This window comes from Cottoperca gobio, chromosome 4 (assembly GCF_900634415.1).
Source record: "Cottoperca gobio chromosome 4, fCotGob3.1, whole genome shotgun sequence".
Taxonomy (NCBI): Eukaryota; Metazoa; Chordata; class Actinopteri; order Perciformes; family Bovichtidae; genus Cottoperca; species Cottoperca gobio.
In genome coordinates, this window is record NC_041358.1 from 24,712,933 (window position 1) to 24,728,543 (window position 15,611).

The following is a 15,611-nucleotide window of genomic DNA, read 5'->3' on the forward strand; positions in this document are numbered from 1 at the left end:
GAGGGGGTGATGATGGGTGGGATTGCGTGAGCGACTCGGTTGAATGAGTGAGTGGAAAAAGATAAAAAGAGTAAGCAACTGTGTGTTTTCTTTCAAGTAACCCAAAGAGTTTGTTTATGAGACTCCTGTCACTCCTGAATCCTTATAAAGTGTCTGTATCACCCCTTAAATGTAACGTATGCCACTGCTGGGAGGTAGATTAACACCAGACATGATTTGCATACAGACTTAAAGCAGGTGGGCGGCCTGATTTTCTATTTTGTGTTGCAGCTGAAGATGCAAAATCACTTGGAGGGCCAAAGAGCAGTGGTGGAAAGTACTTAAGTACATTTACTCAAGTACACTTAACCCTTGTGTTTAGTTGGCTTTACTTCCTTATTGTTTTGGTTCCCACAGACCACACTGCTGTATGTGTAAAATAATAATAATAATAATAATAATAATAATTGCAAAATCAACATTTAAACCTCTCTTCTTTAGATCTTAAAACACAATATGTGTTTGCACATTTTGATAAGGAAAGCAGAAATAAAACATATTTATGCATTTTCCCTCTTCTTTTGAATCAACAAGGGGAGGTTGCAAGTAAACATTGCTCCGTTTTTAAGGGGCCACAGGCCAATTAGATTAGGGGAATCTGGCCATGGTCTCAAACTGTAAATAATTGTAAATGACATATATGAAATGTTAGGAGCCTGGAGGTCAGTGACATTCAGTTAGAGCAAACTGGAAGACTTGCAGCCTTCAATAAACATATCACATGTTGCTCAAAGATACATGATAAGGGCCGATTAGCAGTAGTGGACGAAGTATTCCTGCATTCAAAGATGTAATGTAAGCTCAGAAGTATTATCAGCAACATGCACACAAAAGGAAAAGTACTTGTGATGCATAATGACGTCTTTCAGAGTTTTATATTATTATATATTTCATATTACTGGATCATTATTGTTGATGAGCATGTACAGGACTGAGCATGTTATTACTGGTTGTGATGGAGCTTCTTTGTTATATACTGTCGTGCAGATGATTGTATAAAAATGCATCATATTGTATTAGATGATCACGTTTTGTTTGCCCGTGTAAGATCTTAATGTGAAGAGTAACTGAAGCTGTCAGATAATAAAAGTGCATCTTTGCCCTCCATAGAAGTAAAGCCTGCAACAAAGGTACAAGTACCTCAAATGTACATTTCCTTAGACTACAGTACTTGAGTAAATACATTAAAATAAAGTCTTTTCAGGAGTTACATGAAGGCAAATATAAAATTTACAATGTACAAAATGATGTATACGTTAGGTTAGATGTGACAATTAATGTATCATCATCTGTTAATTATATCCTATGAATTGATTGAACATTTTCTCTGTTTTGTTGATGTTTTTATCTTTATTTTATTTTGTATGCCCGGTAACCATATCATTTTCAAAAAAAAATAAACAATAAATTAAATATCTATAGGAATATAACTGTACAGACTGGATTTTTCCATCCCTCAAATCTCACATAAAACCCACACAATACGTTTTATTTCCAAATGGAGGCGCGGCCACAGAGGACAGGGAAATATGAATTATGATCCGCCCTCTGGAAACAGTGCAGGGCAACAGAAGCAACAGAGGAATCCTGGAGGAGAAAGAAAGAATAACAGCACTTTTACTTTGAAACTGGGGAAGCTTTACACTTCTGGACACAGACATGCGCTGGAAAAGTGAAATCAAAGTAGAGTGTTGCGTTAAACACGAGACTGAAGACGGATCCTTGTTGTCCAACGATGAGGTGAGTAAAGCCAATTAAAGACAGAGGTAAGTTATATATCAGCAGGCTGAGGTGTGACTCACTGTATACCCGATAGACCGCGGCGGAGATTAAATATTAGTCCAAATTGCTTTACCAATTAAATCAAAGTGGGCTTCAGTCTGTCATTAAAAGCCGGCCTTCCACGCGCTGACAGCTCAGTATTTTCACAATTTGAAGAAATGTCGGAAGAAAATTACCCCTCCCTGAATTCTGCAATTAAAAACTCAAGTAGTTAATGAGACCTCTTCACCTTTTGCTTCACCGTTTGTGGCGAACTTAGTCTTTTTTAATTGCTGTTATTAAAAAAATCAATCCCCCTTTCCCTGAGACCTCGCGCTGTTTTTTGTTGTGTTTTTGATTGACACGTGAAATTGGCGTGTTGTGGTGTTTAACCACAGCACGCGCGCAGGGGGAGCGAGCACTGGGCTGAATCACAAATGCAGATCTCAAGAACATAATGCACATAGGATAAGTATTAGCTCAAGTGTTGTCTGTTTATGTACGTAATGACTATCCTTCTCTTTTAAAAGTCATTTTGGTAAACGCCGGCGTTGTCATGGTGAAAAGTGAAAGGCATGATATTTATGGGATGGAGCAGGGGGCATTTAAGGCAGCTGCGACAGTCTGACAGACCTGCATCCTCTCCCCGCCGTAGCTTCTCGTCATGTGTGAAGATTGCAAAGGAGACGAAGAGCTGTTAGGCAAATGCACTGAGGACGGGAGAGACATTATGGTAGGAGTTAAATGTTGCAGCTAAAGCTTCCTTTATTCTGCAAAAACAGCTTGAGAATCAACGATTTTTGACGGATAAAGTTTGAAATATTCATGAATTTGAGAAACATAAATAAGAATATCTATGCTGCATGTGGGCCTTCTTCCAATTAGCGTGTAAAGTTAGCTTACTTTGTTTTAGCTAATTAGGCAATGAGTGAGATTTCACTTTGATTTTGTTTTTAAAATGGCCATTTTGGATACTTATATTATTCTGTAAATTGTCTTTATGTTTAAATATATTGACAACAATATTTAAGTTGAGCCAGAAAAACTAGAATCTGAGAATAGTTACTATAATTATAATGTAGTTTATTACAGTTTGTTTACGAGGTTGTAGACAGTAAACGGGTGGTGTTGAGTTCAAACATGTTATGTAGCCCATGCTGTAGGCTACAGTCGGTACGGCGTGGATGCGCCACTGTGAGTCACTTTCTAACCGCAGGTCTGATCCCTTCAGGGCGCACCGGTGGAAGTTTTGGATGAGGACGCGTCGTCGCTGCAGTCCATGGCATCTGCACCTCTGTTAGGAAGAGCTGTGTGTGCGAGCTGCAACGAGGACATTGTGGATAAATATTTATTAAAGGTGAAAACTTTTTGGTGTGAAAGTTCATTGTTGTATATATTTTTTTGAGCACTTTTTTCCCCATTTAATTTTGGATTACGGCCTTTTTCTCGTTTGCATTTGGATTTCTGTGTTTTTTTTTTTTTTTAAAGCTCACGCGGGTATTCTTGCGTGTATACATCGAGTTTACCATGATTGACTTATGCCAATTTATCCTATCCCTGCTGTAGGTTAACGACTTGTGCTGGCATGTGCGCTGTCTCTCCTGCAGCGTGTGCCAAACTTCACTTGGCAGCCACACGAGCTGCTACATCAAAGAAAAAGAAGTTTTCTGTAAACTGGATTACTTTAGGTATGTGCATCGATTTGTATTAGTGCAAGTCAAACGACAATCGAGGCTACCAAAACGAAATGATGGAATGCACCGCTTAATAATTAGGTTACATATTTTATTGCACATTTAGAAATATAATAATAATTATAGGACTTTATGATTCACCCTGCCATTGCTTGATATACTGTATATTTAACTATTTTTTTAGCCCCACACTCTTTTTATTTTATTTTTTATTTCCAAAGGATATTAAAGTAAAAAAAAAAAGAAAATCGGAATCAGCCTTTAAAATGCCGAAAAGAAAACTGTTCGGCGTTGAAGCCTTTAAATGGCCTCAGGCAGCGAACTGTATGCGGGTGTCTAATTTGCTCACCGTGACCTTCACCTGCAGAAGATACGGCACATGGTGCGCGTGCTGCGGCCGGAACATCCACTCCACAGACTGGGTCCGCCGGGCGAAGGGCAACGTGTACCACCTGGCCTGCTTCGCCTGCTTCTCCTGCAAGAGGCAGCTGTCCACCGGGGAGGAGTTCGCTCTGGTGGAGGAGAAGGTGCTCTGCAGGGTCCACTACGACTGCATGCTGGACAACCTCAAGCGGGCCGTGGAGAAGGGTGAGCCGGCCGGCCCGGGTTCTCTGGAAGACTCGGTTCTTATCTTGACTTTAAGTCTACAAAGCAGTGCCGAGAAGCCGGAACAGAACTTCAATTTCAAGACTTGTTACTGTTTTATCATTAACTCATTAGGTCTGCTGTAATTAGAAATGACTAAAAACCTAGATTGAATTTATAATATCATGTCCCGGGAATATTTATTTAATTTAAAGTGATTTTAAATGGTTTTGAATATGGTTATTGCATGCTGCTCTTTTAATTGAACACGTATAACATTAGTACTGCCACCTCTTAGTCGACTAATTGGTCGTTTTAGTCTTAATTGACTAAGATTTATTTCTAGTCGATTTAAAAACAATATTTTTAGTGGAGAAACTCACATGTCGATTAAATCAACTAATGATTTGTTGACAAATATTTGGGGTTAGTCGACTAAGAATGTATTCTTTCAAGGCCAGCCTTATTTAAAATACTGCATTTCAAAAGTAATACAGACTTTATATTCTTTGCTTAATATTTCAAGATGTTTTAATATGAGAATCTGCTCTTGTTGCAGGAAACAGTGTTAACATGGAGGGGGCTGTGCCCACCGAACAGGAGATTAACCAGCCGAAACCTTCCAAGAGAGCCCGGACCAGCTTCACCGCCGACCAGCTGCAGGTTAACTTTCATCCTCACATTTAACAGACAGATAAATAAATAATACAAAATACAATTGTGCTGAGAAAACACTGAATTCTTACATGTTTGGCCGAAATAACTGAACCTAAAAACATTGGGCTCGTCCTGTTGTGTGATGACAGTTTAGCTACAAGGTTTTTCAATTTTAATAAACCTTGCGTATTAATAATAATAATAATAATAATAATAATAATAATAATACAAATAAATTATTATTAATAATAATGTTGCATTCAGGGCACTATAATCGAATCCCTAATTACCCTGTTATTTTTTAATTCACATTTGTGTGTATGTGTATTTGACAGTCTTTACTCTAAAACCATGATTTGTTAAAAGCAGTGCGTCATCTGAGGGTGAACAAGGTTTATCTGCACATAACGTGTATGAACTATATGACACTATCAAACCAATTCCAACCAATGTTGACATATCACATGCTGCACACTAGGTAGTGAAGTTAACACTATTTTAAGGTCTATCTGACATTTCCCCTCCTGGAAATTGAAAATTGAACCCTCAACTGTATTTTAACATTTTAAAAACTCTAAAAATATTTACACAAGTTCCACGTGGCAAGAAACTTAATTTTTATATTTGCTAATAAATCTGATTTTTAAAGACTTTTTGTTAAACTACTAATGATCTTAACTTGAACTACTATCTAGATTACATATAAAACAGTTGGCAGCAAAACGTTTTGAATAAGTTCGTCCTGTGCTTAACATGATCACGTGATTAATTTCTCGCCCTGCTATTGGTTGTCAGCAGATAGACCTTTGTGATACTAAAATGATGCTTGAACATGTGTAGATCTCACTGACTCAGCAAATATCTACAAAATCTGCATAAATTAGTGATGCAGATAGACCCTGTTCACTTTAAAGCCGTTTGAGACATAGTCTTTGTCAGATAGACCTCGTTAACCCTCAGTGACAAACTGGTCAAATCTCCACACAGCACTTAAAGCTGCACTTCCTCAAACGACAACAAAGCAAACCTGTGTGTTATTGAACTGATTGTCTTTGACCTTTGCGAACATGCAGGTGATGCAGGGACAGTTTGCTCAGGACAACAACCCAGACGCCCAAACGCTGCAGAAACTGGCGGAGCAGACGGGCCTCAGTCGAAGAGTCATACAGGTCAGTGAAGGAGCGTCGCACGAGGGGACGATGGAGGATGGAATATACAGTATGATCCTACTTAGAGAGAAGAGTTCAAACACAGCCATTATCTGCTGGTGCAACATGTACAAAACCAAGAGAGAGAAACTACTTATTACTTATATGCTTTCAAATAATACCTGTTTGTGTTCAACTATACTGAATAAAGAAAAAGATAAAAGCTTATCCTGATTGGAGGCTTTCTCTGACTAATTTAAATGTTCCATACTATAAATATTTATTGTATTATTGGTTTATGATTATTGCTGTATTATTGTGCATTTAATGGTTATATTCTTCTGCACAGTTTAATCCATAACATTGCATTGTATTTCAATAGATGCTCATATGTTTTTAAATGTATGTAAAATATCAATCAACACAGTATGCAGTAACTGCAGTCGTTGTAGTAGTCTGTAATAAATAAATTACAGACTACTGCTCTCAGCCTGCAGTAGTCATGCATGTGAGAACCAGAACATTATTATACATATATAACGTATTATTAAGTCAAGGTAAACACAGTATGTAGTATAACTAAGGGCGAGCTGTGTAAAGGTAGTTAGCCGTGTTTCCAGTCACACAGCTTTAAATCACTGGTTGTGAGACTTAAACCCACTTTTAATAATTGTTTGATAATGACAGTAGTTTCAGTCACCAGGGGCAGAAGTGATAAAGCTTACGTCACCCCCCCCACAGTATTCACCTTTGTGTTTTGTGATGCTTCTTTCATGCTCCTGTTATTATGAAATGCCGCCCTGTAAAAGGTGTTTGTCCTGTAAACTGACAGGTCTGGTTCCAGAACTGCAGAGCCCGCCACAAGAAGCACGTGAGCCCCAACCACAACTCCAGCACCCCCATGACCTCGCTGCAGTCCAGCCGCCTCTCCCAGCCCACCCCGACCCCCGAGGAGCTGCAGTACACAGCTTACGGAGGCCCGGAGGGATCAATGCTCTCTGCACTACACTCCTTCATAGACAGTGAGCACCAGCCTTTTCATGATGTTAAGAGCGTTTACTGTGGTTCACTGCTTACCATAAAAAACTACATGTCAAATTCATATTTTAACATTTGAAATATTATATTGTTCTGGTTTATTTAAATGGGACTTTTTCTAACACAAAGAAAGATGGACAATTATCTCCTTTTTTTAAGTTGCATTATTGATTGATCCTTTGGCTCCAGAAATGTCACAGAAAGAAGTGAGTGGCAAACATATAGCTACGTTAAATAAATAAAAAAGGAAGGAGAGCATAGAGAATAAAAAAAACAAAACATCTGAATATAAGATGAACATCAAAAAGAAAGACGAGATTTTAAAGTTGCATTATACGATCAGGGGAAAGATTGCATTTTATATTTGATTAATTCATAATTAAATATTGAAACCATATTATCCCTATACTTTCCTTCGTTCATTCGTACAGTGGGTTTCACGGCTCATGTCTTTATTCCAACAATCCCATGTTGCTGCTTTCTGTATATTTATGTAAAGCCCTACGAGTCACCATAAGTTTTAAGAAAATATAAACTGCTTACAAAAAGTGGTCATAACCACGGCTGTGTAGAAAATGCACATTTATTTTTGGCTATTTTTCTAAGGCAACATTCAAATAATCAGGATTTTTATATTGCTGTGAATCATCTATAAACAATATCCATCAAACGATTGAAATAAGGCAAAAGAAGCTTAAAGACGACACTAAAGCTTTTACTAATGTCTTAAATTAAATTCTATACATAGACTTTTTATATAATTTATGGAAACTGTAATGACTGCAGTGCTCTCTGTGTGTGCCCGCAGTACACTCCCCTCCATCCATGTTTCAACCGCTGCTGCCAGCCCACGCCATGACCTCCCTGCCTGTGTCTCACGCCTGAGCTGCTCGCACACACACACACACACACACACACACACACACACACACACACACAGTCATCCACCAGCGCTCGTCTGTCAATAGCTGCCGCAGTATTCAGATCTCCGTGGTAAATATATTTTCATTTGAAAAGTGAACCATCAAACTTTTCCTTTCCTTGAACTGAAGTGATTGATTACCTGTCGACATCCTTTGAAAACACTTAATTCACTGTTGAGCATATTATGGATGACTATAATTTATTTGTACTGTATAATGTTGAAATGGAAGGTGACCAGACCCCCAACATGTCAAATCATTATGAAGGTGAACTTGAAATTGTTTGTACAGTAGTGTTTGAATATTGCAATTTAATTTATTTATTGTACGTGAAGTCTGTTTTGAAAATAAATGTCTAATTTCACAAACCCGGGATGAATGAATGAAAAGAGATCTTTTCATGGTCATATCCAGTCACAGTGTTGACGGTGGAAAGACCCGAATGTGCATATTAAGAATCTGGGAAGAAAGTAAATGCATAGTAGAAAAACTATTTATTGATATAAAACAGAAACATCTATATTTGAATACAATATATTCGGTTAAAAAACACATGCAACATTTACTGTATAAATAAATAGAAGACAGAGGATTCCGTACTGTGAGCTTTCTGCACAATAAATAAAACCGTTTGGAGCTTTGACAGGTTTGAGCACTGCATCTTCAGTTTGACTTTTAAGAGTTTGCGGTGAGAAAAGTGACGCACATAATGAAGAGAGCATTTTACCTGTGTCTACTTGTTGACTGTGGTTGACCAAAAGAATCTAATTTCCAGACATGCGAGGGATGGGGGGAGGCATATAAAAACACTCTTTATACTTCACTTATCAGATCTTTCGGTATTCACCCTCATGGGAATGAAACTACACCTGAGTTGCGTGAACATAACGATATACAATTCAACTGGGAGTATAGCAGTTATTCAGTATAAAGAATAGATAACTGCACACGTAATATCCCACACTCAACACTACATGCATCATTTCTCCCCTTTCAGATTCCCAAGCAGAGTTGTTTTGCTTTAACTGAATGGTTACGTTGTTCGTGTCCCAGCGTGTTCAGCTCAAACTGCGGCAGAAGGTGTGTGAGCCTGGCGGTGCTGTCTTTCTGAGGAACCATGAGGGCAGGTTCTCACGTTGGACACACACACACACACACACACACACACACACGATTCAAAGACTCACAAACATGAGTCAACATCTCAAAGATCTAAAAGGTGAGCATCATTTCAAGTGATGCTTGAATCCATTTAGGAACTTTACCAACAACCTGGTGAAACCCAAACCTGCAGAGAAAACTCGTTTTGCAGAGAAGTTCATCAAGCATGACGGAGATTCTGATTCAACTAATCCAAAATTCCCAACGGACTGCATCTTCCACATTACTGGCTCACCAGTAATACAAACAGTCATGCACAACTGAGTTTGACAGCTGTTTCACAACAGCAAGCTTTGTCTGATTCCAGTGCTTCCAAACTTCCAAAAGCAACAAATGTACAATGAAAGGTAAGTTTGTTATTCTTTTTTAAATTGATTAACAAAATAAGTTGTTTGACTTATACCTTAGTATAACTTAGTAATACTATGAGGGACGAGCCCCACCAACCATACGGACACAAAGATTGAACACGGTTTCAAATAAAGTTCATAACAGTATTATGCTTTGTTCAATAATCATCAGAATTAAGGTGACACGCTACCCTGCTCTATTTTGATCGTAGAACATATGGAAGGTTAACCCCTAAAAGCTTTCCAGCAGCTTAGACACACTTCTCTGCTCTCCATCTGTGTGTTCAGCATATTTAGTCATATTTTGGTTAAACATACAAAGCACACAAGCGGACAGCAGAGAAGTATTTATTAATTATACTGCAGGTGTATATTTAATCTGTAGAAATGTTGCAGTTTTGGAGTGCAATGTAATTGACCACAGCCACTGTTCTCTGTAAACGAAGCTGCTTTTTTAGAGCCACCTTTAAAAAGGGGTGAGCCTGTAGTACTACTAATATACATTTTATGAGATTACACATTGTAAACTCATGTGTAACAAGTCAAGGCTCTGCGTTCTCGCCTGGTTGGACACGGGACGCAGCCGATAATAAACCTGTGACTTTATGGTGAAGTGAAATGCTTCCAAACCACCAAACAGAACAATCCTTCTACTTCACTTCATTCCCATCTCTAACATCTGGAAAAGACAAGCACTTCCATCACTGGTGGGGAAAAAAGTTATTTAAAAAATGTCAGAAAAGCATCCTAAAATGTTATTTATGTAGCTGCAGGATGCAATTAGACACTAAATGTGGCAATTTTAAGAAAAAGGCACTTAAAGAACGAAGTACTTTGAACTGCTGTGACATTATGTCCTTGACAGTTCAATATGACAACAGAGGACACTGTTTCTCAATATGAGACAATTTGAGGTAAAAAATCTGTGATAACACAATACACAGGTGAGCTGACGTTTGACCATTTCATGGAAAAACTAGTTCAATCAGCAGCGCGTTCACACCTCAACAACAGTACACATCGTAACGTGTGAATGACTGGCGCCATCACGTGGTGGGAACTGGCCACTACAAGAGATTAAGAGCAAAAACTGCTGCCGTGAACCACAATCTAAATAAAGAAATAAATAGGAACTTACTGTGGAGTTAGACTGTGGCTGTAAAAAGCATACTGATATATATCAGTTATAACTATGACATTTAAAAAATACATATTTACAAAAACTTGGTGTGACGTTGTAAACTGAAACTGACTTCTGGAGTAAACACCAACAAACCATCAAGTCGATAATTAGCATGTGGGTGAATCTAATTTTAGAGTTGCTACAGTTTTGTCCATTTTAGTGTACAGTTGCAACTTGTGTACACTTACAGTAAATTACATTTGGCAAAATGCGTATTGCCACATAAACCTGTACCATGCTTTGGCAAATGACCTCGAGTCTTTCTCCTTCCCCCACCTTTCGTCTTTTTTTCTATTTGGTGCCCTTCGTCTTGACGTTTTACTTGTTGAGAATGCACTTCAAGCTTTTGTTCATGTAGTAAGGTCGGGTTTCAGAGCCGTCGTTCACCTCCAGATCCCACACTAGGAGTCAGCAACAGCAACATGTTAAAAACTGAGATGGAAATTGCACTGGAAAATACTTAAACCATTTATGTTTATTCAAAAACAAATTATTCACATTTTCATTGAGTTTCATTGATAAAAAAAATTCTCCTATACAAAAAGAACACTGAATAACCTCCAGATAGATGCGTGTATTATACTTAGTATTAAAACAGCAATACATCTGAACCATCCAATACAAAATTTACCAAAAATGGCTTTGACATCCTTTATAAACTGTATCGCAAAAGGTTCCTGGTGTTAGGTCTAAAACCACATAATAAGAGGAACATTTGATTTTTTTTCACAACTAGGCACATAAACTAGTGGCTGCATTCAGAAGTTTCCTGAAAACTGTCAGGTTCTGTTCAAATTTAAACCATAATATGTCTTTTGAAGTCTTGACCTCCCACAAAGTCTCCGTCTGGTTTACGGAACATCTATGAGCATAATGGAAACTTTGAAATGATTGCGACCTTTTTCTTAAATTATGTAAAATAAGAGAAACTTGTTTTGCTTAGTGCAGAATTACACACTATTTTTGGATCTGTGTGTTTGTGTTAGTATAAATACGGTGGATCAAAGCAACCTATAAAACCAAACATCAACAGCCAGCAAAATAATCATGCTTGACAGAGGAAATAAATCACATGGTTCTTTTCCCATATGTGAAAGTGCATACAAAACATGATTTTACACTAGAAGACCAAAGTGCGACAAGAGGGTGTCCCATAACTCCACCACTATGTCCTGGTGAAGCCTTATGCCGTAGTCCATCGGTGGCATCTGTACATCTTAAGGTCCTTATGTTTGTCTAAAAATGTTCGTATCATATTCATCTCAGCCTATGCGTAAGTCCTGCGAGTTAACATGTACCCTCTCGGTAAGGCGGAGGTCAGCAGAGAATACAGAGAGGAAAAAAGGAAATAAGCGTGGCAGAAAAAAAGGCAAGCATCTGAGTTGGCTCAAGAGAAGAAGTAAACTGGTCTTTTCTAGTCCCCCGTGTCTGTTCTGGGTGGAACTGAAGTAAATATCATGTCCTTTCATGTCCAGGCCATCCCTGACCGAGCTGGGATGCATCCAGTTTTGATGTTTTAGCCCTACAGTACTTGCTCTCAAACGTCCAGACCCCCACACATACGGTAGATATGGAGAAGTGAGTGAGAGAGTCGACAGTTCAGTAAAAATGGACGCGCATCGTTCAGGAGGCAACGCATAATTTGTCCCCCTCCACTCCTTTGCGCAGAATCTTGTGCAGGCCGGGAGACATGTAGTAGGGCCTGAAGGAAGAACCATCATTCCTCTCCAGGTCTTCACCTGAGACCAGGTCCGAGCACAGGACAGGGCAGGAGGAGCAGAAATAGCAGACAGAGTGACAGCCAGAAAGAGAAAGCAAAGACTTAGTAGATAGAAATATACAGACAGGTCACGCAGGAATGAGAGAGCTGAATGAGCAGGAATCAGTTGTCAATAAGAGCCCGTTTTAAAAGAGGGAAAGAGTTATATTCAGGCTACTTGACATTTAATCTTTAACCATCATAGTATCAGTACAAGTAGTCATATTCTCACACTGTGCCACGTAAAGTTCTGTCAAAGAAAAACCTGGCATACTTACAAAAGCACAGGAACAACGTGTCCACACACATGGCATAGACGCTAAAAAAGCCGTGTGCAATCATGTAGGATCCAAATATCACCGTCTGAAAGAATCAACAGGTCCAAGTCAGCGTGCTACATCGTCAACATTTATTCAGCAAGTGGGTTTTATTATGCGACAACAAAAACCCATCAAGAATGATGTGAAGCACCGACTCACAAACCCTAATGACCCTGTGCAACAGTGCAATCTGATCTGAAGAACTGAGATGGTGTTAAATGCAGTTTAATAACTTTCCACCACAAAGAGAAACATATGAAACCCAGTGTGCATTAATGCATGCCAAACATTTGCAAAAACCAAACTTCATCCGTCACGCTTTACACCAGAACGTGTGTTCTCTCTGAAGCGTGCTGTTGTGGATCCCACTGCCTAGGCTTGCCTACTGAATCACCAATAAACACACCTATAAGGCTGCATTATAAATGAGTTCTAATGTATTAAATGTCATCAGTACCACCCAGAGGCAAAAGATAATATATATAAATATTTTAGTTGTATATTCTATGAGAAAAGCGGAATCATTTTTATTATATGTATTCGTCAGACTAATGCTGCAGCTGCATTTTAAACCTTCTCGCTATTGTAACAAACAATACAAACACACCACAGCCTCCGGTATCAACTCGAGCCAGTCTCGGTTGTTATTGCTGGTACATCTACTCATTAAATAGGCAACATTTTAATTGCTTACCAGAAGGGGGACCCAGTAGTAATTTAGGGACGGCACCTCCTCTTGAATGACTGGTATTTTACGCGTGAAGAAGAAAAATGCAAGAACACCTGGAAGACATAGAAACGCATGGGAGTATAATTTCTTTATAAATCCTTTGAGACCAAACATAACAAGGACAAAACATGAGGGATTGCGGTCAACAAGCGGCACAAATTGGTTCAAAGTGGAAAAATGAAGCTCTTACAAACACACATTCTGGTTCTGGTACATTTAGATCAATACATCTTACATTAGGGAAACCTAAGGACAAATGGTACAATGTTTTTTCGTACAGGGATTCGTAAGGGTGACAGCTAGGACTCATTTGATTTAAATTAAGATCTCATAAATTGAATTGAATTTAAGGACTGCTAAAAATGAATGTCAGAGATTTATTTCTTTTCACAGACCGGCAGACGACCTTGTACAACAGTTAACTTCTACTTATGTGTGCAAACTAAGTGGAAATAGAGTATAGCAGAAATAACTGGGAGTGAGAGGATTTATAATCCACCTAATGCTCAGGAGGATACCTCATCCCGTCTGTCACAGACTGCGTGTGATGTGAAACTCACCAACACTTCCTGAAATGAGCAGTTTTCCCAAGAAGAGCAGAAAGTCTGTCACCTTGTCCAGCACGGCCACCCTTCAGAGGAGGCAGAGCAGAGAGTGGAGGAGACACACAGGCACCAGAGGAACAGAGAAGTCAATGTCACGCACTGACACACACAAAGTGCACACAGCATTAAATACATGATGTATTTGTAATGAGGAAAAATGTGTAACTGCTTGAAACACTGATTTCTTGATTCACTGACTTACATTTAGAAAATCCACCCAAATGAAAATATCTTTTTTTCCCCCCTTAGACGGATGTTAACTGTCTCCACAGCAAGTCATCTGTACTCTGACCTTTTGTTAGACACATGGATCTTACACAGACCTACAAGAAAGGTCTTACCGAACAATGTTCCTCATCAAAAGGAAGAAAGCGTCCTTGGAAGAGGTGCAGAAGTTCTTTCCATATATTGCTATCTGTTGGCGAGAGAAAGGTTGAGTAATGACGCATTGAGACAAGCTACTGTAACTGAAGTATTCAGAGTCCAAAGCAGATGCTTCTGAACTCACCATAATGTATGCGTTTCTGTTTATAAACTTGATGAAACGTTCCAGGCACCAGAAGCAGCATTTGAAGCAGCAAAGCACAAATCGAGCCCATGAATTTTGAGAACCTGGGAAAACATCAATCATCAACTTCCCATTCGACATGATCGTTCAACTGCGTAAGATCGGTGCTTTTAAGAGTTACAGCTTACCTTTCAGTTTGTGAAACATGTACTCGAGAACAATCCGGATCATCTGCACCGCAGCGAGGATCAGAGAACCGAAGGCAAGAGAACCTGTGTGGTAACTGTGACACCACAAACCAAATGCTATAATAGATATTTGAACATTTGCGTAATAATTGTAGATTTAATAGATGCTTGTATTGAGAAATCCTTTTTTCTTGTTGTTTATGTGATAAGCAGGCAAGTCCCAAATGTTACTTTAATTCAAACTTGACTTTTAATGGGTAAATATTTGTACAGCATCTTAACTTTGACATGAACCACAGTGACCTGCTGCAGCTCCTTACCGTATGGCTTGGCAAAAAGAGGAGTAGAGGGGGCAGGCAGGGATGTCGTTTGGCTTCTTCAGGGCCCAGTAGTATGATGCGAAGGCCCCGGCCAGGGTGCACTGGCCCAGCGCGATGGTAAAGTTGGCCAGCCAGAGGAACATGAACAGGTTACACAGATGGAGGACAAAGATGTAGCGGTGGTACACGCTTTCCCCACCGTAGAAGGCAAACAAGCATTGTGACCCGGGGCACACTTTGGTAATATTGGTCTGGCTGAAGGTCTGGAAAGGAGAAAAGCAACATATTTGATCTTAATGTGTAGTCGGACAAGAGTAATGTGATTTAATATTTGCTTAAATGTTTTAGGAACTGAACTTCTGCTTCACATGTTAATGAATCATTTGCTACTGAATGTCTTTGAGGTAATCCTGCATTTATTAAAGCGTGTGTGACCGACTAGCATATAAATGTGTTTAGACTCTCACATTACCTCACACAAACCGGGGGGGGGGGACAGGCAGGCTGATGAATAACATTTGTCAAATAGTCGTTCATAGCTGTCAGCGACTAATGTGAACTCCATTTACATTGGAGCGTTAGAGATTGATTCTACCAGCTCTCTGCCAGCTATCAGATTTCACTTGTAGGCGATAAGAAGAA

At 39.1% G+C, this 15,611-nt stretch overlaps 2 protein-coding genes across 7 annotated transcripts in view; one reads left to right on the top strand and one right to left on the bottom strand.

Moving 5' to 3' along the window:
• The first annotated feature begins 1,493 nt into the window (after nt 1–1,493).
• On the top strand, nt 1,494–8,280 carry LOC115006860 (LIM/homeobox protein Lhx8). 4 transcript variants are annotated; one of them, XM_029429441.1, is made up of 9 exons: nt 1,494–1,779; nt 2,456–2,533; nt 3,032–3,157; nt 3,367–3,488; nt 3,862–4,082; nt 4,639–4,742; nt 5,810–5,905; nt 6,717–6,906; nt 7,731–8,205. In XM_029429441.1, the coding sequence occupies exons 1-9, from the start codon at nt 1,699–1,701 to the stop codon at nt 7,805–7,807; spliced, it is 1,095 nt and encodes a 364-aa protein (XP_029285301.1). In that variant the 5' UTR covers nt 1,494–1,698; the 3' UTR covers nt 7,808–8,205. The 4 variants fall into 4 exon arrangements, with proteins under 4 accessions (XP_029285301.1, XP_029285304.1, XP_029285300.1 ...); XM_029429444.1 differs by lacking the exon at nt 2,456–2,533 and having other exon boundaries at nt 7,731–8,280; XM_029429440.1 differs by lacking the exon at nt 7,731–8,205 and having other exon boundaries at nt 6,717–7,648.
• A 44-nt stretch (nt 8,281–8,324) lies between these two features.
• Nucleotides 8,325–15,611, bottom strand: part of slc44a5b (solute carrier family 44 member 5b) — a 30,583-nt gene continuing 23,296 nt past the window's right edge. For 2 of the 3 annotated variants that reach the window (XM_029429439.1, XM_029429437.1), the window contains 8 exons: nt 14,970–15,232; nt 14,650–14,744; nt 14,462–14,565; nt 14,295–14,368; nt 13,909–13,979; nt 13,313–13,401; nt 12,577–12,661; nt 11,000–12,278 (listed from right to left, as the gene is read on the bottom strand). In XM_029429439.1, coding sequence (XP_029285299.1) covers nt 12,163–12,278; nt 12,577–12,661; nt 13,313–13,401; nt 13,909–13,979; nt 14,295–14,368; nt 14,462–14,565; nt 14,650–14,744; nt 14,970–15,232 — 897 coding nt within the window. In that variant the 3' untranslated portion in view covers nt 11,000–12,162. Of the gene's footprint in view, nt 10,941–10,999; nt 12,279–12,576; nt 12,662–13,312; nt 13,402–13,908; nt 13,980–14,294; nt 14,369–14,461; nt 14,566–14,649; nt 14,745–14,969; nt 15,233–15,611 lie in introns of those variants that run through there. The other variant, XM_029429438.1, reaches the window with a different exon arrangement.

Bases quoted from the DNA above. Each gene is read 5' to 3' on its own strand.
- LOC115006860 (XM_029429440.1), top strand. From the start codon at position 1,699: ATGCGCTGGAAAAGTGAAATCAAAGTAGAGTGTTGCGTTAAACACGAG. The intron at 3,489-3,861 runs GTATGTGCATCG...CTTCACCTGCAG, and splicing joins TGTAAACTGGATTACTTTAG to AAGATACGGCACATGGTGCG. The intron at 4,083-4,638 runs GTGAGCCGGCCG...CTCTTGTTGCAG, and splicing joins CAAGCGGGCCGTGGAGAAGG to GAAACAGTGTTAACATGGAG.